At 56.1% G+C, this 27,425-nt stretch overlaps 2 protein-coding genes across 3 annotated transcripts in view; both read left to right on the forward strand.

Moving 5' to 3' along the window:
* The first annotated feature begins 1,211 nt into the window (after positions 1–1,211).
* Positions 1,212–3,391, forward strand: GPR119 (G protein-coupled receptor 119). Its single transcript, XM_068152225.1, has one exon. It carries the CDS (start codon positions 1,252–1,254, stop codon positions 2,248–2,250), a length of 999 nt encoding a protein of 332 aa, XP_068008326.1. The 5' UTR covers positions 1,212–1,251; the 3' UTR covers positions 2,251–3,391.
* Positions 3,392–6,365: 2,974 nt separating this feature from the next.
* Positions 6,366–27,425, forward strand: part of ENOX2 (ecto-NOX disulfide-thiol exchanger 2) — a 36,321-nt gene continuing 15,261 nt past the window's right edge. Inside the window, exons 1-7 of one of the 2 annotated variants that reach the window (XM_068151890.1) lie at positions 6,366–6,455; positions 16,519–16,662; positions 17,109–17,243; positions 20,041–20,196; positions 23,351–23,557; positions 25,257–25,490; positions 26,152–26,364. In XM_068151890.1, coding sequence (XP_068007991.1) covers positions 17,147–17,243; positions 20,041–20,196; positions 23,351–23,557; positions 25,257–25,490; positions 26,152–26,364 — 907 coding nt within the window. In that variant the 5' untranslated portion in view covers positions 6,366–6,455; positions 16,519–16,662; positions 17,109–17,146. Of the gene's footprint in view, positions 6,456–16,518; positions 16,663–17,108; positions 17,244–20,040; positions 20,197–23,350; positions 23,558–25,256; positions 25,491–26,151; positions 26,365–27,425 lie in introns of those variants that run through there. The other variant, XM_068151889.1, reaches the window with a different exon arrangement.

The raw sequence follows: 27,425 nt of genomic DNA on the forward strand, positions 1-27,425 counted from the left end.
TGGAAGGGACCTGGCTCAATGGCCATGGTGGTGTTATGTCCATGGTTGGACTCGATGATCTTAGAGGTCTTTTCCAACCAAAACAATTCCCTGATTCTGTGATTAAAGATCATCTGGTTCCAACCCCTCTGCCATGGGCAGGGACACCTCTCACTAGGCCAAACTGCTCAAGGCCCCATCCAACCTGGCTTTGAACACTCCCAGGCTTGGGGCCTCCACAGCTTCCCTGGGCAACCTGTTCAAGTGCCTCACCACCCTGATGGGGAAGAATTTCTTCCTGATGCCTCATCTAAATCCAGCTCCTTCCAGTTTGAGGCCATCACCCTTTGTCCTGTCACTCCATGCCTGCTGCGTGCCATGTTGTGTCCAGGCTCTGCTCTCAGCCTCTCCCCAGGTTACTGTTTGACAGAACAGCTTCACCCTGTCCCATTTCCTAGCTGCCAGCTGGGATTTTTCCAGCTCAAGGGACAGGAACAGTGGCTTGGAGCTGTTTAAAGGGACAGGACAGTCCCAGTCACATACCAAAGATCACAGAATCCCAGAATGGTTTGGGTTGGAAGGCACCTTAAAGACCACCTAGTTCCAAGCCCCCCACCATGGGCAGGGACACCTCCCACTAGGGCAGGTTGTTCAAGGCCTCATCCCACCTGACCTTGAACAGCTTTGGGGAAGGGGCATCCACAGCCTCCTTGGGCAGCCTGTTGCAGTGTCTCACCACCCTCATAGTGAAGAACTTCCTCCTGATGTCCAACCCACATCTCTCCTGCTCTAGTTTGAAACCATTGCCCCTCATCCCTATCACCACAGGCACTTGGAGGCATCTGATCCAACCCCTCTGCTCCAGCAGTCACACACAGAAGGTTGCCCAGGATCACAGTGGCCAGGTGGGGGCTCTCTTGGCTTGTTCCCACGTCAGAGCAGGGCAGTGGTTCTGCTCAGGTGCCTGGTGCTTGGCTGGGGGATGTCCCCCACCCGCTGTGTGCCACGGTGGCAGCTTCCTGCCCAGGTACTTGCTGCTCAACCCCCACTCCAGGGTTGTCTGGAAACGTGGCTGGAGGGAGGGCTCTCCGTGGGCCAGTGGGTGCTGAGAGAGCTCTGGTGACTTCAGCAGCTGCAGGCTGGGCACAGCTCTTCTCCACAGCTTGGAGACACCACGGCTGCCACCCCCGACACCCAGGGGCTGGTGAGCTCTGCCTGCTGAGAGGCCCCGGGTGAGGGATGCCCTAGAACTGGGCCGGGGAGGTGGTGTGGATGGGTAGAAGAGCCATGAGCACCGAATCAGCCCTGGGAGTCATCCTGGCTGTGCTGGCCCCGCTCGTCATCGCTGCCAACGTGGTGGTGGCTGTGGCTCTCCTCCGCCTCATCCAGAAGACCAGCTCCAAGGGGCTCTACTTCGTCCTGAACCTCGCCGTCGCCGACGCCACCGTGGGCGTCACGGTGGTGGGGCTGGTGATAGACGAGTTCTCCCAGACCCTGAATTGGCCCCAGATCTTCTGCGTCCTGAGAATGGCTTTCGTCACCTCCTCTTCGGCCGCCTCCATCCTCTCCCTGGTGCTGGTGGCCTGTGACAGGCACCTGGCCATCAGGAAGCCCTTCCACTACCTGCGGCTGGTGACGGGCGCGCGCGTGGGCCTGCGCCTGCTGGGGGTCTGGCTGGTCGCCGTCCTCGTCGGCTTCCTCCCCGCCCTCTACCCGGACTTCCAGAAGGTCTCTGCCCACACGAAGTGCTTCTTCTTCGGGGTCTTCCAGCCCGCCTACATGCTCACCGTCTTCTGCGTCGGCTTCCTCCCGGCGCTCTTTGTCTTCGCCTACCTCTACTGCGACATGCTGAAGGTGGCCTCGGCGCACGCGCAGCAGATCCTGGAGGTGCAGCAGGCCGGGCTGGCGGGGGGCTGCCTGCCGCCGCGGCCCGCCGGCGAGGTGAAGGCCATGCGCACCGTGGCCCTGCTCATCGCCTGCTTCACCCTCTCCTGGCTGCCCTTCTTCGTCGTCAGCATCCTGCAGACCGCCTGCTCCAGCTGCTACACGCACGGCGTCGTAGAGAACTACCTCTGGCTGCCCGGGCTCTTCAACTCCCTGCTCAACCCCCTGCTCTACTCCTACCGGCAGAAAGATGTCAGGCGGCAGCTCTCCCAGTGGGTGGCTGGGGTGAAGAGGAGAATCTTCCTCCGCCTGGGCAATGGCCGCCGCGACCCGGACAGAGGCGCCAAGGCTCTGCCCACCGTGTCCTGCCTGCAGCTCCAGGGCTGACTCGGTAAGGAGCAGATGGCACCAGCTCTCCAGCTCATCTCCTGCAGGCTTTTTGCAGTGGTGCCCAGAGGCAGGACAAAGGGTAACAGGCTCAAAGTGGTGAGGCCGCATCTGGAGTCACGAGTCCAGGTCTGGGCTCCCTGGTTCAGGGGCAGGGACTTGGCTGTAGAGGGTACTGCAAAGGGCTGCAAAGATACTGAGGGGACTGGAACACCTTACTTAGGTGGAAAGACTGAGAGAATTGGGGCTTTTGAGGCTGGAAAAGAGCAGACTGAGGGGGGATCTCATCAATGCTGGTCAATACTTCAAGGGTGGGTGTCAGGAGGATGGGACCAGCCTTGTTTCCGTGGTGCCCAGCGAGAGGACACACACACACAACTGGAAGATAAGTTCTAACACAGGGAAGTCTAAACACAGGGAGAAACTAATTTAAGGGTGATGGAGCACTGGAATGGGCTGCCCAGAGAGGTGGTGGAATCTCATCTGGAGACATTCCAAACCCACCTGGGTGCATTCTTGTGTTACCTTCTCCAGGTGAAGCTGCCTTGGCAGTGGGGTTGGACTCTGATTTCCAGAGGTCCCTAACAGGAGGGGGTTGATTCTGTGGTCATGCTGTGATCTCTGGGCCCACCAGCTGTGGAGGAGGTCACAGAATGGGTGGGACCAGTAGGGATGCTAATTTCTAGACATCAGCATGCCCCAGTTCCAGCCTGCCCAGGGCACAGCCTATGTCCCACCAGCCAGCCCCAGAGGAGATTCACCTGGAGAACCTCAGCAGAAGCAGCCTGATGCCTTCTGGGACCAACCCTCAGTCCTTACTCCACAATCTGAAATGTGCCACCCAGCTTCTCCTGCCCACATCTAGGATCTACCAGTCCTTCCTCTCTGCACAGCCCTCTGGGGACAAGCCCTCAGCACCTGGGACAGTGCTGGCACAGTGCTGGCACCGTGGTGGCCATTGGGCTGGGTGGCAGAGGCTGGGGGGAGCTGTGTGCATGTCCTAAATCCATCAGGGACTATTCCCCTTTCCTAAATCAACCTTGCAATCCTGCAGCCCCAGCCTGGGGTTGGGGCTTACATCCAGAGAGGTGACAAGGTCAGGCCTGTGCCCACCCAAGGTACAGCTCTGGGCTCTCAGCTGTGGCACTGGGGCAGCAGCTGCTCCTTGTCAGCAGCTGGCTCTGCCTTGGAGCTGGCACGACAGCATGGTGCAGGGCAGCATGGGCTGAGCTGTTGCTGTTTGGCCTGGGCTGTAAAATCAGTTAATGAGTAACAGGCTGAGCAGAGGGGGGCATGGCTGCCCTAGAGAGCCCCAGGCAGCAGGGCTGCTGGGACCAACCAGATCTGGGTCTGCCAGGGTCCCTGGTTTGGATTGGAAGGGACCTTAAAGATCATCTAGTTCCAAATCCACATCATGGGCAGGGACACCTCCCACTAGGGTAGGTTGCTCAAGGCCTCATGCAACCTGGCCTTGAAGACCTCCAGGGAGGGGGCATCCACAGCATCCCTGGGCAACCTGTTGCTGTGTCTCAGCACCCTCACTCTAAAGCACTGTGGCCATGGTGATGTTTAACTGCTTCCTATAAACCTGGGTCCATTTAATCCAGAGAGGAAGAAAAAAATCCCTTAAATGAGGTTTCTAGCAGAGAGGTTTCCCTCAAAAGAGGTTTATCAGATAAGAGGTTTCTCTTAAAAAATGTTTCTTACCTTTCTCCCTAGTATTGGGTGATAGAAGGAGAGGAAATGGTCTGAAATTGTGCCAGGGGAGAGTTAGGTTGGAGATGAGGAACAATTCCTTTCCTGCAAGAGTGGTCAGGCACTGGAACAGGCTGCCCAGGGAGGTGGTGGAGTCCCCATCCCTGGAGGTGTTCAAGACAGGTGTGGCCATGGCACTTTGGGACAGGGTTTAATGGCCATGGTGGTGTTGGGTTGATGGTTGGACTCAATGATCTTAGAGGGCTTTTCCAACCCAAACTATTCTGTGGTTCTAATCTGAAATGGTGTCATGCACAGAAGCAGCCCTTGGTTCCATCTCTCTTCTTGTCCCACCAGCAGACACGAGGGCTCAAGGCCATATCCAGCAAGAGGCAAAAATCAGAGAGCCTTTCACACACAAGGTCCTCTGAGGGGTTCACCTCAGCTGAGGAAAGGCCTCAGAGCAGCTATTGCAGGGCAGTTGCTGCTGCTGGCTGCACAACATAAAGTGATCCCAAGAGAAGCCTCCACAGAGGGCTGTGTGGGTGGGCTGGTGCCTGGTGGGTGGATCTAGCAGGTGGATCCAGTCTGATTGGGTGTTGGAGATCCACAAACCATCTGTCTGCAAGCTGTTTGCTGCCTGCTCTTGAAGCTGAGCTCCAGAGACGCCTGGCGCATGGGCCTCATGCTGCCTCCACCATGGTTCTGCTACCCACCAAGGGTGGTGGTGGCTTGGAGGGGGAGTTCAGACACTTCTCCAAGCTCTTGTGTGGATGGAGGACAGGGTGCAGCAGGACACAGATGATGTTCCCACCACGGAGAATCCCTTGCTAAGCACCAGCATGGCTTTGCTGACCACTCTCTTCAAGCCTTGGGTGGGGGAGACCTTCTGACTCTCTACAACTCCTTAAGAGGAGGTTGGATCCAGGTAGGGGTTGGTCTTTTCTCCAAGGAACAAGGGACAGTTGCCCTAGGGGAGGTTGAGGTTAGACATGAGGAACAATTTCTGCCCTCAAAGAGTTGTCAAGGCCTGGCCCAAGCTGCCCAGGGTAGTGCTGGAGTCCTCATCTCTGGAGGTGTTTCAAAGCCATGGAGATGTGGTGCTGAGGAACGTGGTTTGGTGGTGCACTGGCAGTGCTGGGTGAACAGCTGGACTTGATGAGCTTAAAGGTCTTTTCCAACCAAAACAATTCCATGATCTTATGGAGGAAGTGCTCACAGGCTGGAATACTTGGAGCTCCATTCCTGGAAGACGCCTCCAGATCCTAGTGGGACAGCCTGGACCAGCAGTTGTTCCTCTTGTGACCTTGTGTTTTCATCACCTGTCCTGCAGAGCATCTGTCCCCCTGCTCCACCACCCAGTGACTGTGTGTTCTGAACCCTGTGCATCTGCTAGGAGCACTGCAGAGGCCACAGGAGTGTGGCTGGATGAGGGTGGACACACCTGAGGCTATGGGGCAAGCAGGGACAGATAAATCCTGCCCTGAGGGAAGAAGAGGGAAAGGCTGAGGAGCATTTCCTCTGCTTGCTGTCCTTCAACTAATAAACTCTTTGCTAATGGCCTGTTCTTTATTCCCTGTGAGCTGGGGAAAGCTGGCTATTCACACCCCCACCCAGTTTCTGGAGAGGACACCTCTGGTTTGTGTCCAGTCTGCCTCTGGTTTATGTCAAGCAGCCAGAGGAAGCGTTTGCTACAAAGCTGACTGCAAGTTGCTGTCTTTATGCTCTCTGAATTATTGTGTCTTGTTTCTGCTTATTTTAACCTCCAAGGTCATTCAGTCCTTTAGTCTCAGGCACCTTCCGACCTCGTTAGGCTGGTTTCAGATCAGGTCGTTATTTCAGCCCAAAAGTTAACTCCATCCTTCCCACATCACATCCGGGGACCTGCAGCGCCCTGGCCCCTACCCAGCCCACTCTACTGCGGGCCAGATCAGCATCGCCCGCCAGGCTTGGCAGAGCTGTGCCTTGCGTGAGGGTAAGGGCGGGTGGCTGTGGCTGCTCAGGAGACGCAGAGGTTTAGCCCGGGAGCGCTGGGCCTGCAGGACCGAGCAGGGCGGACGTGGCGCCGGGGATGGGGAACGACACTGCAGACCCCGAGAGAGGCGGGGGAGCAGCCGCAGGACTAGCCCCGGGTTCTCCACCGGGACGCAGGTGACTGGCTCGGACTGGAAGGCCAAGAAGCGCCGCCGGTCCGGCAGAGCCTCAGGGCCGCCGCGGCTGCCCCTGCCCCGGCGTGCCGCTTGTGGGACCGCAGCCAATCAACGCCCGCGGAGCTGCCGCCGTCCCGGCATGCCGTGCGCGCAGCGCCCCGCCCCGCCGCCGGGCCGCAGCCAATCAACGGCCGCGCAGGGAGCTCCGGGGCGCCGCTGGGCGGATGTCAGCGGAGGGCGGCGGCGGCGCGAGCCCGAGCCCGAGCCCGAGCCCCGCGGCTGGGGCCAGGCCGTGCGGCAGGGTCTGGCTGAGCGAGCCCGAACAGCGCGGGGCGGGGCCGGCCGAGCCCAGGCTGGGCGGTGAGTGCGGGGCCGGGCAGGGAACGCGGGGCCCGGGGGTGTGGGGCCGTACCGGTCTGGGGTTGGGCGGTGAGCTGCGGGAACGGAGAACAGGGTTTAGCCGGGCTGGGTTAGGAGAGCGGGCTTAGGCCGGGCGGGGCCGAGGGGAGCGGGGCCGGGCCGAGCTGGGCGTAGGCGGGGAGTGAGAGCGGCGCCGTGCCGGGAGCCTCATTGTGTCTGGGCGGCTCGGCCGGGCCCGGCCCCGGGAGCGTCCCCTCGGGAGCGGCTGAGCGGAGGTTGCCGCCCGGGCCCTGACCTGCTGTGCCCACGGCTTGGGGCTGGCCGCTCGGGGAGCGGGGCGGTGGCAGCGTTTGGGGCCAGCGCTTCCGCGGCTCTTCCTCGCCAGCCTGCTCCGCCCGGGGGTTTCTCCGGTCTCTCGCCGGACTCGCTGGGCTGACCCGGCTGTTCCTTCCCGGGAGACGTCTCTGGATGTCGAGCTGTATGGCCTTCGCTGCTCTTCACCGACAACATGACTCCATAGCGTATATCGCAACAGCCCGATGGGAATGCCGGGAGCATCAGGGGACCTGCTGGTGGCATCTCAGGTGCCTTGGGGGTCGGTGGACAGCAGGGAAGCTGCCCTGAGTATTTTACCCTGTATGAGAAGTTTCCATGTAGCCCTTTGGGTTCAGTGACGATTAAAGTGTCACAAGAGGGAGGGACAGGTAAGCGGAGATGATTTGAACTGGCTGCTGGTGACACAGAGCAGTTCCAGTGCTCCAGCAGTGGTGGGTCTGCAAGTGTTGCTTGGGGTTCTCAGCCAGGTTGGGTCTGTTTGCACAGCAAAGACAGGATTGGGGTTCAGATCATGGAATTGTTTAGCTTGGAAGAGTTTTTAGATCATCAAGTCCAACCCTTAAGCCAGCACTGCCAGGGCACCACCAAGCCACCTCCCTCAGCACCACATCTCCACAGCTTTGGAACTCCTCCAGGGATGGGGACTCCAGCACTGCCCTGGGCAGCCTGAGCCAGACCCTGAAAACCCTCAGGGGGAAGAAATTGTTCCTCCTGTCTGGCCTAAACCTGCTGCTAGTTAATCAGGAAGGAACAAAAATAGCTTTGAAGGCTCCCACTCCTCTTGGCTTGTGCTCAGAGGAGTTGGTGAAGCCTGCAAAGCCAGCTGAGCACCAGGGACAACATTCCTTCTATGTTCTAACTCTCAGGTGGATTCCTAGGAATCAGTTTTTAAGGCAGCTACTTTGCTTCAGCAAATTGTGTGGTTACAGTTGTGTTTGCAATGTGTCTGCTCTGCTTTTGTTGCTCCTAGTCAATGCTTTTGGCTGTACTGGGTTAAGGATTGGAATTTATGGTCTTAAAGGGCTTTCTCCACCCAAAGCAATTCCATGATTCCTTGCTAAAGGTGGCAGCAGCTGTGTGTGACTGAGTGGGTTCTCCCCTGAGCCCTGGGTGGGCTCAGCCCTGTAGCTCAGTGTGTGCTGGATCCATCCTGTGGCAGCCAGACTGTGTGTGGGAGGCACTGGTGGGCTTGGTCACGCTCGTACCGGTAAGCTCAGCTGCCAGTGGGCTGGAGCTCACCCACAGCCCCGCTCCATAGGATACCTCTGTGCATGTTTATTTGGGTCCTGATGCATCCTCCTTGAGGTTCCTGACGTGTTTTGTACTGGTCTGATTATCTGGGTCATGTGTGAGGAGCAGCAAGGAACGTGTGTGGAACTGCTGTCGTTCTTCAGTCTCACACGAGTGTGTCAGTCCTTGGAGAGGTGACTCCTTAGTCTCACAACAACCCCATGAAGGCTCCAGGTGTGGGATAGAGTGGCTTGAAGCTGCCCAGCAGGAAAGGACCTGGGGGTGCTGGTTGATAGCATCTGGAGATGAGCCAGAGTGTGCCCAGGTGGCCAAAAAGGCCACCAGCATCCTGGGCTTAATCAGCAATAGTGTGGCCAGCAGGGATTGTCCCCCTGGACTGGGCACTACTGAGGCCCAGCTGAAAGCCTGGGATCCAAGAAAAACAGTAAGGGTTTGGAGCAGGCCCAGAGAAGGGCAACAAAGCTGGGGAGGGTCTGGAGAACAGGGCTGGTGAGGAGCAGCTGAGGGAACTGGGGTTGTTCAGCCTGGAGAAAAGGAGGCTGAGGGGAGACCTTCTGGCTCTCTGCAGCTCCCTGAAAGGAGGCTGGAGCCAGGTGAGGTTGGTCTCTTCTCCCAAGGAACAAGTGACAGGACAAGAGGCAACAGCCTCCAGTTGCCCCAGGGGATGTTTAGGTTGGATGTGAAAAACAATTTCTTGCCTGTGAGGGTTGTTAAAGCCTGGCCCTGGCTGCCCAGGGCAGTGGTGGAGTCCCTGGGTTCACAGCTGGAGTCAATGAGCTTAAAGGTCTCCTCCAAACCAAAGGATTCTGTGATGCTATGGGGGTGAACATCTGGTAAAAGCAGAGAGCTGAGCCAACTCAAACCCCCAGCACCTTGGAGGTCTCTTCCACCCAAACCCATTCTCATTCTTGGTGGTTCATGAGCTGTGCTGTTTGCTCCCTGTGGTAACCCAAGGCAAACAATTCTTCCCCGATGCTTCTCCATGTTGGCTTCCCTCTGGGCAGCCCTCACCAGCTGCCCCAAACACCTCCCAGACCACTCAATCCTTCATGGGGTGTTTGGAGGATGCTTCTATGGCTCTGCCAAACCATGCCAGGCTTGGGAGTGATTTTGTGCTGGGATTTTGAGGGGGTGAGCAGCTCATCCTGGAGGCAAAGGGATGCAGGACTGACAGCAGAGAGCTGCTGGAGCTGGAAAAGGTAGGAAAAGGGAATAAAAGAGGGGAAGTCCCAAAGCAGACTCCAGCAGAGACCAGTCAGGATCACCATCAAATCCTAGCACCACAGCATGGACAGAGGGGTGAGTGCTGCTCCCCCAAGTAAGAGCCTGGCAGAGGGGCAGCACTGGCACAAGGACCTGACCAGCTTTATCCTGACACTGGGTGCTCTGGGCAGGTGCCACTTGGGGGTGGAGATAGAATAGAATTAACCAGGTTGAAAGAGACCTTTGAGGTCATCAAGTCCAACCCATCACCCAACACCATCTAATCAACTAAACCATGGCACCAAGTGCCTCATCCAGGCTCTTCCTAAACACCTCCAGTGATGGTGACTCCACCACCTCCCTGGGCAGCACATTCCAATGGCCAATCTCTCTCTCTGGGAAGAACTTCTTCCTAACCTCCAGCCTAAACCTCCCCTGGCACAGCTTGAGACTGTGTCCTCTTGTTCTGGTGCTGGTTGCCTGGGAGAAGAGACCAACCCCCTCCTGGCTGCAACCTCTCTTCAGGTAGTTGTAGAGAGCAAGAAGGTCTCCCCTGAGCCTCCTCTTCTCCAGGCTAAACAATCCCAGCTCCCTCAGCCTCTCCTCACAGGGCTTGTGCTTGAGGCCTCTCCCCAGCCTCCTTGCCCTTCTCTGGACACGTTCAGGTGTCTCAAAGTCCAGGCAGACTGCATCCACAGCCTGCCCTTCATCCACCAGGCAGTCACCTGGGCATCGAAGGAGATCAGGTTGGTCAGGCAGGATCTGCCCTTCCTCAAACCATGCTGGCTGGGCCTGATCCCTTGTGCATCCTGTGAGTGCTGTGTGATTGCACTCAGGATGACCTGTTCCATGATCTTGCCTGGCACTGAGGTCAGGCTGACAGGCCTGGAATTCCCTGGCTCCTCCAACCTTGTGGATGGGCACCACGTTGGCCAGCTTCCAGTCTTCTGGGACCTCTCCAGTGAGGCAGGACTGCTGAAAAATGATGGAGAGAGGCTTGGCCAGCTCATCTGCCAGCTCTCTCAGCACCCTAGGATGGATCCCATCCAGTCCCATGAGCTTGTGAGGATCCAAGCAGCCAAGATGTTGGCACTGGGAGAATGTCAGCAGAAAAGTTGGGGATTAGGGGAGCAATCTCACACCATCTTTGGAAGGTGCCCAGGATGCCTCTCTAGCAACACCTTCTCTTTGCAATTGCTCAGAGCTTGAAGCTCAGCCCTTCCACCAGCTCAAGTCACCCACACCAAAAGCATGACCTTCAGCAGGGAAACCTGAGCTTGGGCAGCGCTCCCAGCAGCTTCGCGCTGGGGGCTTTCTAATGAGGCACCATGAAATCCCTCAAACAAACCCCTGACCAGCAGGAGCCCCGAGCACTCAGCTTCCAGGGAGAGGCTGGTGTGGGAAGGAGCGAATGCAGGTCTGCTGGACAAAGCCCAGGCTGCTCAGCATTTCAGAGCTTCACAGGATCATTTCTGTTCCAGAAGACCTTTAGGATCACCCGGTCCAACCCTTCTCTAATGCTGCCGAGAGGCTGGGGCTAACCCACGTCCCTCAGCATCAGAGCTCTGGGGGTTTTAAACCCCTCCAGGCATGGGCATTCCATCACCTCACTGAGGAGCCTGTTCCAGTCATTGAGAGCCCTTTCAGGCAAGAAATGTCTTCTCGTGTCCAACCTAAGCCTCCCCCTAGGGGCACCTGGAGGCCATTTCCTCTTGCCCTATCACTTGTTCTTTGGCAGAAGAGACCAACCCCCACCTGGCTCCAACCTCCTTTCAGGGAGCTGTAGAGAGCCAGAAGATCTCCCCTCAGCCTCCTTTTCTGCAGGCTGAACAACCCCAGTTCCCTCAGCTGCTCCTCACCAGCCCTGAGGAGAGGGACTCAGGGGTGTTGGTGGATGAGAAGCTCACCATGAGCTCTCAGTGTGCACTTGCAGCTCACAAAGCCAATCAGATCCTGGGCTGCATCAGGAGAAGTGTGGCCAGCAGGTCAAGGGAGGTGATTCTCCCCCTCTGCTCAGCTCTGGTGAGACCCCACCTGGAGTACTGCCTCCAGTTCTGGAGCCCCTATTACAAGAGGGATATGGAGGTGCTGGAAGGTGTCCAGAGAAGGGCCACAAGGATGAGCAGAGGGCTGGAGCACCTCTCCTGTGAGGACAGACTGAAGGAGTTGGGGCTGTTCAGTCTGGAGAAGAGAAGGCTCTGAGGTGACCTAATTGTGGCCTTCCAGTATCTGAAGGGGGCTACAAGAAGGCTGGGGAGGGACTGCTCAGGATCTCAGGTAGTGATAGGACTAGGGGGAATGGAATGAAGCTGGAGGTGGGGAGATTCAGGCTGGATGTGAGGAGGAAGTTCTTCACCATGAGAGTGGTGAAACCCTGGAATGGGTTGTCCAGGGAGGTGGTTGAGGCCCCGTCCCTGGAGGTGTTTAAGCCCAGGCTGGATGAGGCTCTGGCCAGCCTGATCTAGTGTGGGGTGTCCCTGCCCATGGCAGGGGGGTTGGAACTGGATGATCCTTGTGGTCCCTTCCAACCCTGACTGATTCTGTGACCCTTCCCCAGCTTTGTTGCTTTTCTCTGGACCCGCTCCAGCCCTTTGATGTCCTCCTTGGAATGAGGGGCCCAAAGCTGGGCCCAGGATTGGAGATGTGGCTCGGCAGTGCCCAGCCCAGGGGAACAAGCCCTGGCCCGGCCCTGCTGGCTGCAGTGCTGCTGTTGCTGCAGCCTCTGTCGGTGCTGCTGGGGATGTGTTGCGCAAAGCAGCCGCGCTGCGGAGAGCCCTCTGCTGTCCCTGATGCTTTCATTCTGGCAGGGTCAGAGAAGAAAAGGGCTCTTTGTGTCTCTCCTTCTCTTCTCACAGAGCCCTGCTGGCACAACCTGCTTGTCTGGAGTGCTTTGGGTTTGTTATTATTTCTCCTGAGCAGAAGCTGCCAGCCTGGGGAGGTGCTGTGTCCCCTGCCACGAAGGATCACCCAGAGCTAATCTGTGCGAAGGCAGCTAATCCCAGGCATGCAAACAGGGCTTGTTCCACCGCCTGCCAGGGCTACTGGGTGGAATCCTTTCCAGATTGAGAGAGAATCGCTGCTGATTGCTCCCCCACCTGCTCCTCCACCTCCATCCCCGTGCCCTGGAGGCTGCCCATCCGTGTCGCTCGCTGCAGACTGATGGTGACAGATGGAGCTGCTCTCTGCCAGCTCCAGCCCCAACCTGTGCTCTGGTGCCCACGGGGCAGCACGCTGCCAGTTTCACCGTTATTAAGACCCAGCTTTTTTGGGGTTGGAGCTGGAGCTTGGAGGCTGGTGCAGAGCTGTGCTGAGCTCCAGAGCTCGACCCTGGGCTCTGTCCTGTGAGGAGCAGCAGCAGCAGAGCTGGCTGGGATCCTGGCTTATGATCAGCCCCTTGCCATGTTCCTCGTGCAGTACACAGGTAAAGGCTGTGCTTGCTGTGCTCTTTTCCCACTGGGTCTCAGTCAGTGCTTGCTGGCAGGCAGAGGGAATGGAGGGTCCCACCTCTGAGCCTGGCCAACTTCTGGGTCAAACTGGTGGTTGCAGAGCTCTAACCATTGACACCTAAGCTGGGAGTGCAGTAGAAATAAGAGTGCAGGAGCCAACAGCAGCTTTGGAACCTGGGGTGTTAGTCTGGGGGAGCGAGTGGTCGGTGTCAGAACACAGCTCCAAAGCCTGCACATCTTCTCTGCTTTCCCTTCTCTCCTGGTTTCTCTGCTTTTCATCCATTGCTCTGTGCTTTGCTTTCTTCTGAAGTGCCTTTCTTTAGAGCTTGAAGCAAGCAGTGTGTGACCTGAGGGCAGGCTGGGTCCTGGGCTGCAGGGGGTTTTGGAGCAGGGCCCCCTCCCCAGGCTGAGCAGGGCTTGCTCCATGCCCGTGCTGGCCAAGGTAAATCCGTATTTATAGCAGAGCTGTGTCAGCCCATTGCTGAGCTCCCTCTTGGTGCTGCCTGGGACACAGCCCTGATCAGTGGGCACAATCTGCAAGGGCTTCTGAAGAGTCTGAAACCGCTTGTGGGAGCGTGGAGGTGTCTGAGCAGCTGGCACTGGGGGTTTGGCTGAGTTAGGGGGCAGAGGTTTCATAGAATCACAGAGTGGTTTAGGTTGGAAGGGACCTTCAAGATCATCCAGTTCCAACCCCCCTGCCATGGGCAGGGACACCTCCCACTGGCCCAGGTTGCTCAAGGCCTCATCCAACCTGGCCTTGAACACTTCCAGGGAGGGGGCATCCACGACCTCCCTGGGCAGCCTGTTCCAGTGTCTCCCCACTATAGAATGGTTTGGGCTGCAAGGCTTTGTCTGTCTGCTGTCCCTTTGCCAAGTGCACATCAGGAGATCCACTGGAGGGGCTGAGGGGCAGTAAGGCTGCTGTGGGAACATGGTTGGCTCTGAGTGAGCTGGTTCCTGCATCTGAAGCAGTGCTGGGCTGGTGGCCAGAGCTCCTCTGGTTGAGCACTGGTGAGCCCAGGTGGGGGGCTTGGGGTGCAAGTCTGGAGCTGGCAGCGCTTTGGGTGCTGTTTCGCTGCACAGCCATGAGAGCCTCAGTGAGCCCACAGAGCTCTGTGTGTGGTGGAAGTGTTCAGCTGTGGGTGACAGGGCTCATGTGTAAAGCAGCTTTTTGGTTCACCTTGCTGGCTGTTCCTCATCTCTTTTCACTGGTCATGAAGGCACGGGGCTGGGTTGGAAAGTGAAGTCCTGCCCGGGGTCTGGCACAGGACCTGGTGAGGGTAGAGGCTTCTCTTGATTTATGCCTGGAACATTGAGAACTTTCCTGTCTGAATGTGTGCTGTGAAGGCTGCAGCTGTATAGAGTGACAGCACAGACCTGAGCAGGGATCTGGGGTTCTCCAGCCTGAAGAAAAGGAGTCTGAGGAGAGACCTTCTGGCACTCTACAAGTCCCTGAAAGGCTGAAGCCAGGTGGGGGTTGGTCTCTTCTGCCAAGGAGCAAGTGATGGGACAAGAGGAAACTGCTTCAAGTTGCCCTAGTGGAGCAGATTGGACATGAGGAGCAATTTATTGCCCTTGAGGGTTGTCAGGACCTGTCCCAGGCTGCTCAGGGCAGAGGTGGAGTCCCCATCCCTGGAGGGGTTTCAGTGCCATGGAGCTGTGGTGCTGAGGGCCATGGTTTGGTGGTGCCCTGGCAGTGCAGTGCTGGGGTAATTGTCTGAAAGGTCTCTTCCAACCCAAACCATGCTGTGACTCCAGGCTTTGTGGGGCTGTTTCTGCTCCTTCCTGTGCACCTCAGGTTAGAGTTGGAGCTCCTGTGAGTAACTTGGGCATGCTGATCCTAGCAGAACTTCATCCACTTCCCAGGAGCTGCATTAATTTCTGCCTGGGGTGTGAGCTGAATCAGATCACAGGAGGCCTGTGGGGCTGGCAGGGGTGCAGGGGGTGTGTTGGGCAGCTGGGAGTGGGGCTGGCAGGAGCTGCTGGCTTGGCTCAGACACATTCTCATGGCTTGACTCATGCCCTAACTAGCAGGTTGTTGGCTGTGCAGCTGGGAGAGCTTCCTTGGCTTCCTCTAGACTCCAGTGTTTGTCCTGCAGCTATGAAAGCTTGCGGGGTTTCCCCAGAATTGATGAAGAAAGCCTTTTTTGTGAAGAGCACAAGGACTTTGTCTCTCCTTGTTAGCTCAGCTCTGCTGCCTCCCTCCTGAGCACAGTTGGAGGAGCAGATGTAGGCTGAGGGCTCCTCCTGTGCCACAGAGCTTGATCAAACATCCTTGCTCAGCCCCAGGATGGAAACAATTAGATTAATTGGCTCTCTGTGCCCTTCAGTGGGTCAGGAAGTGATCCTCTGAGTGCTGTGTGGTCAGGTTGGACAAGGCCTTGAGCAGCCTGGTCTAGTGGAAGGTGTCCCTGCCCGTGGCTAGGCCTTTAAGGGCCCTTCCAGCCCAAACCATTCTGGGCTGGAGAGGGTACAGCAAAGATGCTGAGGGGACTGCAACATCTCTGTGAGGAGGAAAGGCTGAAGGAATTTGGGCTCTTTAGGTTGGAAAAGAGCAGACTGAGAGTGAATCTGATCAGTACTCCAAGGGTGGGTGTCAGGAGGATGGGATCAGTCCTTTGTCAGTGGTGCCCAGCGACAGGACAGTAGGCAGCAGGCACAAGCTTAAGGATAAGAAGCTCTACCTAAACATGAGGAGGAACTTCTCTCATTCAAAGATGGTGGAGCACTGGGTCAGGCTGCCCAGAGAGGTGGTAGAGATTCCAAAGCCACCTGGATGTGTTCCTGTGTGACCTTCTCTAGGTGGCTGTGTCTTGGCAGGGGGCTTGGACTCCATCTCCAATGGTCCCTTCCAACCCCTGCCTCTGTGGGGTATTGGTTACCATTGAATGTCAACCAGAGCAGAGCCTCCAGCCTGGTGACACCAGCATCCAGCTGGATCCCTGCTTCTCCTCCTCCTTCCCTCCACCCAAGGCATGGAAAAACACACCTCCAAGCTTACCCTTGGCCTTTTCCCTCAGCCAGCAGAGGTGACCCTCACAATTGCCCCTTTCCGGCCCTCCCTTTGCTCACGACCTCTTGCTATATTTATCCTGCTGCACCCAGAGTTGTTTTCCTGGGCTGACCTTGGTCCTGGTTGGACTTTGGGGTATTTCAGCAGCAGCACTGTGGGCATCTTTGAGGGCCAGGCGTGACTATTGTTGTTGCCAGGCGAGCGGTAGCTGCTCTCTTGGCCGCTCCTGCTGTTCTCGCCTTTCAGCAGCTCGTGGCTCGGCCCCTCCGGGCTGCCCCTGGCCACCTCCTGGCTATTTACAGCCCTACTCCTCAGCTGTGTTTATCAACAGCTTCTTGGAAGTGGAACCCTCTGGAACAGAAGTGGCAGCAGAGTGTCTGGAGCAGGGTTTGGGACCAAAGCCTCGGGCCCCTTGGTGCTCTGAGATGGTCCCATGGTCGTTCTGGGGGCTCCTCGAGCTCTGCTGCTCCCCACAGGCATGGCTTGGCAGAAATGGAGCTGTTACATAGGTTGTTAGCTTCCACTGAAAGGGTTCCAGTGCTCAGAGCGAGTTTGCTGAGCCAAAGCTGCCTCAGGCTGGGTGTTTTCACGTCCCTGTTCTTGCACCCAAGGGCTGGGTGTGACAGAAGGTGGAACAATGAACTTGGTGCTCAGTTGTCACAGGACCCTGGGACAGTTTGAGTTGGAAAAGGCCTTAAAGTTCTAATTCCAGCCCCCCTGGGGTTCCTCCAGGGGCCTGAAGGCCATTTTTGATATCCCCATGATCCTCCAACATCACAGCCCAGTTTAAAGGGGTGTGTTTTTTCTCTCTTAGGTTTAAACCCTCTGCCCTTTGATCCTGCCAGCAGCAGCAAACCCCTGCAGCTGGGCAGCGCCGTGGGCCCGCGGGCGTCGGAGAGCCCAGCTGAGGATGGAAGCGACCCAGGCAAGAAGAGGAAGAGACCAAAGGTTCCTGCAGGTGAGCTGGCAGTGGAGAAACATCTGTCTATCAGCAGGAGTGCAGCCAGCAGGATCAGGGCAGGGATTGTCCCCTGGCCTGGGTGCTGGTGAAGCCACACTTTGAGTACTGGGGTCAGTTTTGGGCCCCTTACTCATAGAGTCACAGATTGCATTGGGTTGGAAAGGATCCTTAAAGGTCATCTTGTCCCATTTCCCTCCAGTGAGCAGGGACATCCTCCAGCTAGATCAGGATGCCCAGAGCTACATCAGGTCTGATGTCCTCCAAGAAGGACATCGAGGGGCTGGAGCATGGAAGGGAAACACCTTCAATTGGCAGTGGAAGCACTGTCTGCTGGGACAGCCTGGCCCTCTCTGATAAGTTCACTGCAGTTATGACAGTTAATGCCCTGCAGAAGACTTCAGCTGTGCACCAAGCTCTTAATCTGCTTTTTGTCTTCCTCCCAGCAGATGGTGGCAGAAATCTAACCCTGGACTCCGTTCCGATGGGCTTGCCAATGTCTGACCCGACCGCCTGGGCCACTGCCATGAACAACCTGGGCATGGCTCCCATGGGCATGACAGGACAGCCCCTCCTGCCTGGTAGGTCAGCTCAGCCCAGATCACACCAGCTACCCAGTTCTGCAGCTTTCCAAGCCAGGTGTCATGGCCCAGGCCACCCCAGATAAACCAGTGTGTCTCTTTAAGGTCCCATCCACGTGTATCCCTGCATCCCTGTTTCCCTGCTGGCTGCAGGGTGGTTTCATGGAATCACAGAGTGGTTTGGCATGAAGGAACCCTTAATGCTCACCTAGTTCCAATCCCCTGCAATCAGCAGGGACATCTGCAACTAGAGCAGGTTGCTCAGAGCCCCAGACAACCTGACCCAAAATGGTTCCAGGGATGGGGCATCTCCCTCTTCTCTGGGCAGCCTGGGCCAGGCTCTCACCACTCTCAGGGTCAAACATTTCTCCCTTCTCTCCAGGCCCAGCTGAATCTATATCTTTGAGTTCAAACCATCACCTCTTGTCCTGTGACAACAGGCCCTTCTCAGAAGTCTGTCCCAGCTTTCTGTTGGCACCTCAAAGTCCTGAAGGGCCACCAGAAGGTCTCCCTAGAGCCTTCCCTTCTCCAGGCTGAACCATCCCACCTCTCAGCCTGGTCTCACAGCAGAGAGCTTCCAGCCCTCCCATCATTGCTGTGGCCTCCTCTGGCCCTGCTCCAACAGCTCCATGTCTCTGCTGTGCTGAGGACTCCAGAGCTGGCCCCAGCACTGCAGGTGGGGTCTCAGCAGAGCAGAGGGGCAGGATCCCCTCCCTGCCCATGCTGCTGGGAATCAGCCCTGGGCACAGCTGGCTCTGGGCTGGCAGTGCATGGTGCCAGTTCATGTCCAGCTTTTCACCCCCAAGTCTTCCTCCTCAGGACTGTGGTCCATCCCTTCATCCCCAGCTTGGATTGAGACTGGGGATTGCCCAAACCCAGGTGCAGGAACTTGCCCTTGGCCTGGCTGAACCTCAGGAGGTTCACACTTTTTGCCAGGGGCTTTTGCAGATCCTGTTGCACAGCAGAGGGTTTGCCTCGGGTCTGTGTTTTGAGTGTCACTCTTCACACATGACATCAACCAAAGAGCAACCCTTGCTCTGAGTGAGAAAACCCAACCCAGGCAAGGAAAACAAGGTGCTGAGATGTGGCTCCAGCTTCTCAATCCAAAAGAAAACTGAATTCAGGCACCACACTTGGACACCAAACTCGGAGCTCTGGTCCGGATGCTGCAAGCTCTGCATCCAGACTTCTGTTAGCAGCGGTGGTGAGGAGAGGAACTTGGGAATGTTTGGCTGCTCTGGGGATGTGAGCAGCATCTGTAATGATGGCATCAAAGCTTAGGATCAAAGGGAGATGCTGCCTGTTTGCAAGCTTCCCTCTGTGCCTTGCAAAATTCATGTTGTCTGTCTGTGAGCAGGCAGAGCTCTGCAGCGCTCCTGCTCTGGGGTAGTGAGTGTCCTCTGGGGGTGTTTTGGGGTCACCTGGATCTTCAGAGGTTCTCTTGCCAGGTGGGAGAGGACAGAGATCTTGGGTGCTTGCAGGAAGGAGTGAGATCTTGCCCCAGTCCTACCAGCTTGCCCTGCTGGTGCTGTCTGTTCAGCTTGGCTTCTGATATTAACAACTCCACCAGCTTGCTCCTGGAGGCATCCATCCAGGAGCACTGGTCACATTTCTGCTTGCCCACAGCTATTGCTTCCCCAGGGTTCACAGCTTCTGAGCAGACAAGACCCCTCCCCTGGCAGTTCCCTTTGGTTTAGCTGGCAGAGGAGACAAATCCAAGAGTGCAACCCAAGTGAAGTTCTCCTTGGATACAGGCAGAGTGGTAACTGAAGCCCAGAACCACGCTGAGCATGGTGAGGCTTGCAGGAAGGGGCTCCCTCAAATTACTCTGCTGAAACTGGTCCAGTTGTCTGCTTTGCAAGGTGATGCCCTTACCCCATGGGTCACATGGCTGTCCCCACTGCTCAGCTGCTTTATGGAACCTGCCCAGGTTGGGTTCTTTACCTGGTTTCTGCATGCCACAGATTTCCTTATGTGGATGATGCAATCGGTGCTGGGCAGGGTCTTGACCCCAGACCAGAGAATCATTTTGGTTGGAGGAGACCTTTAAGCTCATCAAGCCCAGCTGTTCACCCAGCACTGCCAAGTCACCACTAAACCATGTTCCTCAGCACCACATCTCCATGGCTTTGAGACCCCTCCAGGGATGGGCACTCCACCAGTGAGTGCCATGGACAGCCTGGGCCAGGCCTTGACAACTCTTTGGGGGCAGAAATAGCTCCTCATATCCAACCTAAACCTCCCCGGGACAATTTGAAGCCATTTCTTCTTGTCACTTGCTACCTGGGAGACCAGACCAATGCTTCTCCAAAGAGAACCATCTCCCACAGACAGGAGATGTCTACAGAGTGGAAAAGGAAGTTGTTGATTTGAACAGACAAAATCTGTTTGGCTAAGGCACTCAGCAATGAAGCAGTACTTAAGAAGTTGGTCTAAGGGCACAGATCAAAAGTTGTGGTGGGGTGGTTGATGATGCTCCCTCTCCAGTGCTCTTGGTCCAGCTCCTGGTCACCAGCACCTGTGGGGAGAGTTTCATAGAGTCATAGAATGGTTTGGGTTGGAAGGGACCTTAAAGATCATCTACTTCCAAACCCCCTGTCAGGAGCAGGGGCACACCTTCCACTGGAGCAGCTTGCTTGAGGCCTCATCCAACCTTGAACACCTCCAGGCAGGGGGCATCCATAACCTCCCTGGGCAACCTGTTCCAGTGTCTCACCACCCTCCCCTCCATCTGCTGTCTGCATAAACAAACAGTTCCAGAGCACTGCCTGACCCCTTTCTTCTCTCCTTTGTTTAGACTTTGATCCTGCTCTTGGGATGATGACTGGAATCCCTCCCATCAACCCCATGATGCCAGGCCTGGGGATAGTGCCACCTCCCATCCCTCCAGACATGCCTGCTGTGAAGGAGATCATTCACTGCAAGAGCTGCACCCTCTTCCCACCCAACCCACGTAAGTGGCCAGCTTCTGTCCTCTCTGTCCAGTCAGCAATGTGTCTGTCTGTCTGAGGCCTTTATGTATGTGCTTAAAAACATTACACAGGAGCAGATCTGTTACATTGCCTGGACCTAGCAGCTCTGGAGGGACTCACCATGGACCAAATGCTGACCAGCAGGTGACAGTGATAGGAAAAGCCTCTTCTTGTCACTGAGGGTTTGTCATTCCATAGAATCCTAGAATGGTTTGGGTTGGAAGGGACCTTCAAGATCATCTGGTTGCAATCCCTCTGCTATGAGGAGAAACTTCTTTGCTGTGAGGGTGCTGGAACAGGCTGCCCAGAGACGTTGTGGAGTCTCCTTCTCTGGAGAGCTTCAAGACCCACCTGGATGCATTCCTTGTGGCCTGCCCTAGGTGATCCTGCTTTGGCAGAGGGGTTGGAACTGGTCTCCAGAGGTCCCTTTCTACCCTTCCCATTCTATGATTCTGTGTGCAGGGACACCTTCCACTAGACCTCCATCCAACCTGGATGGACACCTTCAGGGAGGGGGCATCCACAGCCTCCTTGGGCAACCTGGTTCCAGTTCCTTACCATCAGAAACCTTTTCACCTTGCTGGATTATAAGAACTGGGGAAGAAATTATTCCAGTCACTGGACACATGCTCTGGTCTTCATGGTGTCCAGTTTTGGGCTCCTCAGTTTAAGGAGGACATTGAGACTCTTGAACATGTCCAGAGAAGGGCAATGAGGCTGGGGAGAGGTCTGGAGCACAGCCCTGTGAGGAGAGGCTGAGGGAGCTGGGGTTGCTTAGCCTGCAGAAGAGGAGGCTCAGGCCAGACCTTCTTGCTCTCTACAACTACCTGAGGGGAGGTTGTAGCCAGGTGGGGGTTGGTCTCTTCTCCCAGGCAAGCAGCACCAGAACAAGAGGACACAGTCTCAAGCTGCACCAGGGGAAGCTTAGGCTGGAGGTGAGGAGAAAATTCTTCAAAGAGGGAGTGACTGCCCATTGGAATGTGCTGCCCAGGGAGGTGGTGGAGTCCCCATCCCTGGAGGTGTTCAAGAGGGGATTGGATGTGGCACTTGGTGCCATGGTTTAGTAGTCATGAGGTCTTGATGATCTCTGAGGTCTTTTCCAACCTTATTGATTCTATGGTGTGATTCTTGGATGTAATATCTAAGGCTCCTGGAGGGGCTGGCTCGGGCAGCATGGTCCATGGCCCTCACAGAATGGAGTGGAAGAGGAGCAGCTGGAAATGAGACAGAAAACTGTTATAACAGACAAGCAGGGGCCACCAGGCAAGAAACAAGAACCCCCTCTTCAGACCACTGATGGACTCTTTCTCCTCAGTTCATTGTGAAAGCCAGAGTGGGGGGACCCATGGGTGCCTGTCAGCTGCCTGGGCTTGTGCAGGGAAAGAGGAAGGGAATGAAATGGCCCAAAACTGGAGGTCTGATAGAGGTAAGGAGGAGACCTCGTTTCTGAGCTTTGGAGGAGAGCTTTAACCATTGCTGTTGGAAGATTTTCCACTTCCCTCTTCAGCACCCAGTGTGCTCCAGGTCTTTGGGTCACTTGGGGATTTTTTTTTCTGGCTGAAGAACCTCTAGTACCTTTATTGGTGTCCACTCAGAGCTTCTGATTGGTCGAGAAGAGAGTAATCAGGACAAATCTTCTCCCCTTTAGCAGTCTGCAGGCTTGCAGGAGCCCACAGGTGGCGCTGGAGAAGCTCCTGCCTGCGAAGTGCTGTCCTCTAGCTGCGGGGACTGCTTTGGTAGAACTCATAGGAAGGAGCCAGCAGGTGGCACCCGAGCCTGGTGGGCTCTCAGCCGATGGCATCTGAGCCTGGTGGGCTCCCAGCAGATGCTGAGCCTGGTGGGCTCCAGAGTCCATGCCTACCATTTCAAACACAGCTCCTGCGGTGCCCCTGCTAATGACTTATCTCTTCGTCCACCTTCATCTCTTCCTTCCATCACATCTTCTGAGTCCAAATTTGGTTCATGACCTCCCCATTGTCATTAAAATTTGGTACCCTCTGGAGCTTTTTGCTTCTCCTGTAAACCTTTTCTAGGTGTCCTTTATGTTAGGACAGATGAGCTGTGCTTGTGTAGCACCTCCCACGACACGATTTTGAGGTCCTGGTGCTGCTCGTGTCCTGCAGCTAGGGAGAGTGTTTGGAGGACTTTGTGCTCCAGAGATGATCTGGTTGGAAACAGGCTGGTAAATGTGTTTGTCTAGCATCTCAGCTGGGAGGCTCAATGAGGATAAGTGCAGAGTCCTTCCTCTGGGAAGGAATAATAAACTGCACCATACAGGTTAGGAGGTGATCTGCTGGAGGGCAGCCCTGTGGAGAAGGACCTGGGAATCCTGGTGGATAACAGGCTCTCCATGGGTCAGCAGTGTGCCCTTGTGGCCAAGAAAGCCAATGGTATCTTGGGGTGCATTAAGAGGAGTGTGTCCAGCAGATGAAGGGAGGTTCTCCTCCCCCTCTACTCTGTCCTGGTGAGGCCACCAGTGGAATATTGAATCCAGTTTTGGGCTCCCCACTTCAAGAGGGACAGGGATCTGCTGGAGAGAGTCCAATGGAGAGCTACCAGAGGATGGGAGTACTGCCCTATGAGGAGAGGCTGAGAGCCCTGGGGCTGTTCAGTCTGGAGATGAGAAGACTGAGAGGGGATTTAATCAATGCTTACAAATATCTGAGGGCTGGGGGTCAAGAGGGAGGGGACAGGCTCTGCTCAGCTGCACCCTGTGAGAGGACAAGGGACAATGGATATAAACTCCAGCACAGGAGGTTCCACCTCAACATGAGGAGGAACTTCTTCACTGTGAGGGTCCCAGAGCACTAGAACAGGCTGCCCAGAGAGGCTGTGGAGTCTCCTCCTCTGGAGACTTTCAAGACCCATCTGGATGTGTTCCTGTGTGCCCTGTGCTGGATTCTCTGCTCCTGCTCTGTCAGGGGAGTTGGACTTGATCTTTGGAGGTCCCTTCCAACCTCTAACATCCTGTGGGCTGTGCTGTAGATGTGCTGCAGGGTGAAGCTGGGTGCAGCATAGCCAGGTGTACATTGGAAGGAAGCCAGGGAGGGTCTGCTGTGGGAAAGGTGAAGGGAGCCTGTGTCCACAACCCAAAAACTCACCTGCTCTGCTTCCTTCCTCTTGCCCTCTCCTCAGATCTGCCTCCTCCAGCCACAAGAGAGAGGCCCCCGGGGTGCAAGACGGTGTTTGTGGGGGGCCTGCCGGAGAACGGGACGGAGCAGATCATCATGGAGGTGTTCGAGCAGTGCGGGGAGGTCATCGCCATCCGCAAGAGCAAGAAGAACTTCTGCCACATCCGCTTCGCCGAGGAGTTCATGGTGGACAAGGCTCTCTACCTCTCTGGTGGGTCTGTTTCTGCCTCAGAGGGCAGCTCAGAGCTCAGCAGCAGAGCTGCAGTGACTCCTCCGGGGGCATCTGTCGCCCTGGGGGTATCTGTTGCCGTGGGCTTTGTGGCAGCTGGGAGGTTTCTCTCTGAGGTCAATCCACCTCTCTTTCTGCTGCTTAAATCATAGAATCAACCAGCTTGGAAAAGACCTCAGAGATCATCAAGTCCAACCTACTACCTTACACCTCCTGACAGCTAAGCCACGTCCAATCCCCTCTTGAACACCTCCAGGGACGGTGACTCCACCTCCCTGGGCAGCACATTCCAATGGTTAACAACTCTCTCTGGGAAGAACTTTCTCCACACCTCCAGCCTAAACCTCCCCTGGCACAGCTTGAGACTGTGTCCTCTTGTTCTGGTGCTGCTTGCCTGGGAGAAGAGACCAACCCCCACCTGTCTACAACCTCCTTTCAGGTAGCTGTAGACAGCAAGAAGGTCTCCCCTGAGCCTCCTCTTCTCCAGGCTAAACAATCCCAGCTCCCTCAGCCTCTCCATGAGAACAGCTCCTGATAGAATCACAGAGTTGTTTTGGTTGGAAGGCACCTTCAAAGACCATCAACCCAACACCACCATGGCCATTAAACCCTGTTCCAAAGTGCCATGTCCACATGTTTCTTGCACCTTCCCCACCTTCTGGAGTTTGTGAAAGCGTGGAAGAATCCAGGGCAGGTCTTGGATCCAAGTCTTCCCTATGTGAACCCCTGGGATTAGTCCCACAGCCTGAGAGCTTACATGGCATTAAACAGTTGCTGCTTGGAACAGGCTGCCCAGGGAGGTGGTGGAGTCACCATCCCTGGAAGTGTTCAAGGAATGTGTGGACATGGCACTTGGGGACATGGTTTAATGGCCATGGTGGTGTTGGGTTGATGGTTGGACTCTTATCTTAGGGGTATTCTCCAACCAAAACAGTTCTATGATCCAGCACCTGGATTTAGAGATGTTTAGAGGAGGAACAGCCCATGGAAGATCTCACCTAGCAAACCCCCTAAGAGCAGTTTCCTTTTCCAGCATCACTCTCTTGCACTAAACTCTTGGAACTCCTCTGTCTGGGCTCTTTCTGGCTCTGTAGGGCTGAGGGGTGGGCACTGGCAGCTGGTTAGAGCCACAGCTTTCAGCTCAGAAGGCAGCCATGTCCTAGGCTGCATCAAAAGTCTGACCAGCTGGATGAGTGAGGTGATTCTGCCCCTCTGCTCTGGTGAGATCCCACCTGGAGCACTGCATCCAGTCCTGGAACCCCCAACATAAGAGGGACATGGAACTGCTGGAGCAGGTCCAGAGGAGGCTATGAAGATGATCAGAGGGCTGGAGAACCTCTCCTGTGGGGACAGGAGAAGAGAAGGCTGCAGGGAGATCTTAGAGCAGCCTTCCAGTACCTAAAGGGGCTCCAGGAGAGCTAGGATGAGGGACGATGACTCTGAGTTGGAAGGGGGGAGATTTAGGCTGGAGATGAGGAAGAGCTCTTTCCAGTGAGGTTGGTGAGACACTGGAACAGGTTGCCCAGGGAAATTTTGGCTGCCCCTCCCTGGAGGCGTTCAAAACCAGGCTGGACGAGACCTTGAGCAGCCTGGTCCTAGCGGAAGGTGTCCCTGGGCAGGGCCGGGCCGATGTGGGAGGTCCCTTCCAGGCCAGGCTGTGACCCGCGGGTGCCCCTCGCAGGGTACCGCATCCGGCTGGGCTCCAGCACCGACAAGAAGGACACCGGGCGGCTGCACGTGGACTTCGCCCAGGCCCGCGACGACCTCTACGAGTGGGAGTGCAAGCAGCGGATGCTGGCCCGGGAGGAGCGGCACCGCCGCCGCCTGCAGGAGGAGCGCTTCCGCCCGCCCTCCCCCCCGCCCGTCGTCCACTACTCCGACCACGAGTGCAGCATCGTCGCCGACAAGCTGAAAGGTGAGGCCTTGCCTGCGCCCCGGGCCGGGGGCCTGCGCCCTCCAGGGCTCGTCTGGCTGCAGCGGGGCCCTGCTGACTCTGCTCATCAGCCTGCTCCACTGCACTTTGGGTGCCCTCCCTAGGGCTGGGTGCCTGCAGGGCCCCTCCCTGGGAGCTGGGGGTCTTGGTGGCATCCTAGACCTTGTAGAGCCTGTTCAGACCAAGCCCTCAGGCCGCACCCAGCAGCTCTCCAAGCCATCTCTTTCAGAAGTTTTGGTCTTTTCATAAGACCAAGCACAACACTTTCTTCCAAGCCACTTTTCTTCATGTTAAGAGGACTTAGTTCTAAGTCCAAAGACTTTCCTTGAAGGCCAAGTTCCATGTCTGGCCTGGTTATTTTGAAGCTGGACTGTGTTCTTCCACAAAGGAGCATATCTGAGTGGGCATATGAAGTTTCCCAGGAGGTTTGGTGGTCCTCTTGTGGCCTCACAACAGGGGGCTTGCTTTCACCAGCTTGGTGTTGGACCTTCCTGCCTTTGCAGAGCTCTGTGTTCTGCTAGCACCAGGCTTTCAGGACCTGTGGTCGATGCCTGGAGTTGGGGTGACCTTTGTGACGAGATCACCAGCGCTAGGGAAATTGGCTTGTGAGCCTGTGGTGTAAAGGTGTCCTTCCTTGCTGCAGATGACACCAAGTTCCTAGAAGCCATCCAGACCTTGCTGACCTGGATAGAGCGTGGGGAGGTGAACAGGAGGACTGCCAACAACTTCTACTCCATGATCCAGTCAGCCAACAGCCACATCCGCAGGCTGGTGAACGAGAAGGCAGCTCACGAGAAGGAGATGGAGGAGGCAAAGGAGAAGTTCAAACTTGCTCTCTCAGGGATTCTGGTGCAGTGTGAGTAGTGTTACCAGGCTGGGTGGTGGTGGTGTCTGTTGGAGGGAGGAGGCTTCCTTTCTAGAGCCTGGAGGAGCCACGCTAGAAGGGCTCCAGGAAAAGCAGCACCTTCTGTGCAGCCACAGTTCATGATTAACTTGGCAGGTGTTCCTTGGGAGTGAGAGCCCATGTTTTGGGGAGAAGGAGAGAATGAATCCTTCTGGTTTTTTTGTTTTTTACTTTCCTCTTGTAATTCTGGTCTGTTGGTAGTTGTCACCTTTTTCCCTCCACCTCTGTGCACAGACAAGGTAAGTCCTGGGTGATCTGGTGCCACAGCCAAGTGTAGAGGATTTGTTCGCCAAAGGTAGGATGCAGCAGAGTGTTGCCAGCACCCTGTCCTCAGGCAGGACCACAAACCTGGTGTAGAAGAGCCTTTGGAACCTGGGTTTGTCCAATCCCAGTTCTTTCCTGACCCATGAAATGGAGGAAGAGGTGTTAGGTCCAGGATGAGATTCCTAGCAGGTCCTCACACCACTCATAGCCTCTTGCCCGTCCTTGCTTTAAGCCTGAATGTTTCTCTTGCCATGTTGTTTTGACTCCCTTTAACAGGACCTTCTCCTCACCTGCACTAAAGGTCTCCTGGAGCCCCTTGTCTAGGTTGTGAACACCCCTAACTTTTAGGTTTATAACCAATTGTTTTGGCTGAGGCTGGGGATCCTGCCCCTCTGCTCTGCTGAAACCCCACCTGTAGTGCTGGGGGCAGCTCTGGAGTCCTCAGCACAGGAGAGACATGGAGCTGATGGAGCAGGGCCAGAGGAGGTCACAGCAATGATGAGAAAGCTGGAAGTCCAGGCTTGAGAGAGTTGGGGTTGTTCAGCCTGGAGAGGAGAAGGCTCCAGGGAGACCACCAGGTAGACTTTCAGGACTTTGAGGGGCCAGTCAGACATCTGGGGACAGGCTTCTGCACAGAACCTGCTGTGACAGGACAAGGGGTGGTGGTTTGAACTCATAGGGAGATTCAGAATGGAGAGATGGGAGAAATGTTTGACCCTGAGGGTGGTGAGAGCCTGGCCCAGGCTGCC

This window comes from Melanerpes formicivorus, unplaced genomic scaffold (genome assembly GCF_026170545.1).
Source record: "Melanerpes formicivorus ecotype bairdi unplaced genomic scaffold, bMelFor1.0.p_v2 SCAF_22, whole genome shotgun sequence".
In the NCBI taxonomy this organism is placed as follows: Eukaryota; Metazoa; Chordata; class Aves; order Piciformes; family Picidae; genus Melanerpes; species Melanerpes formicivorus.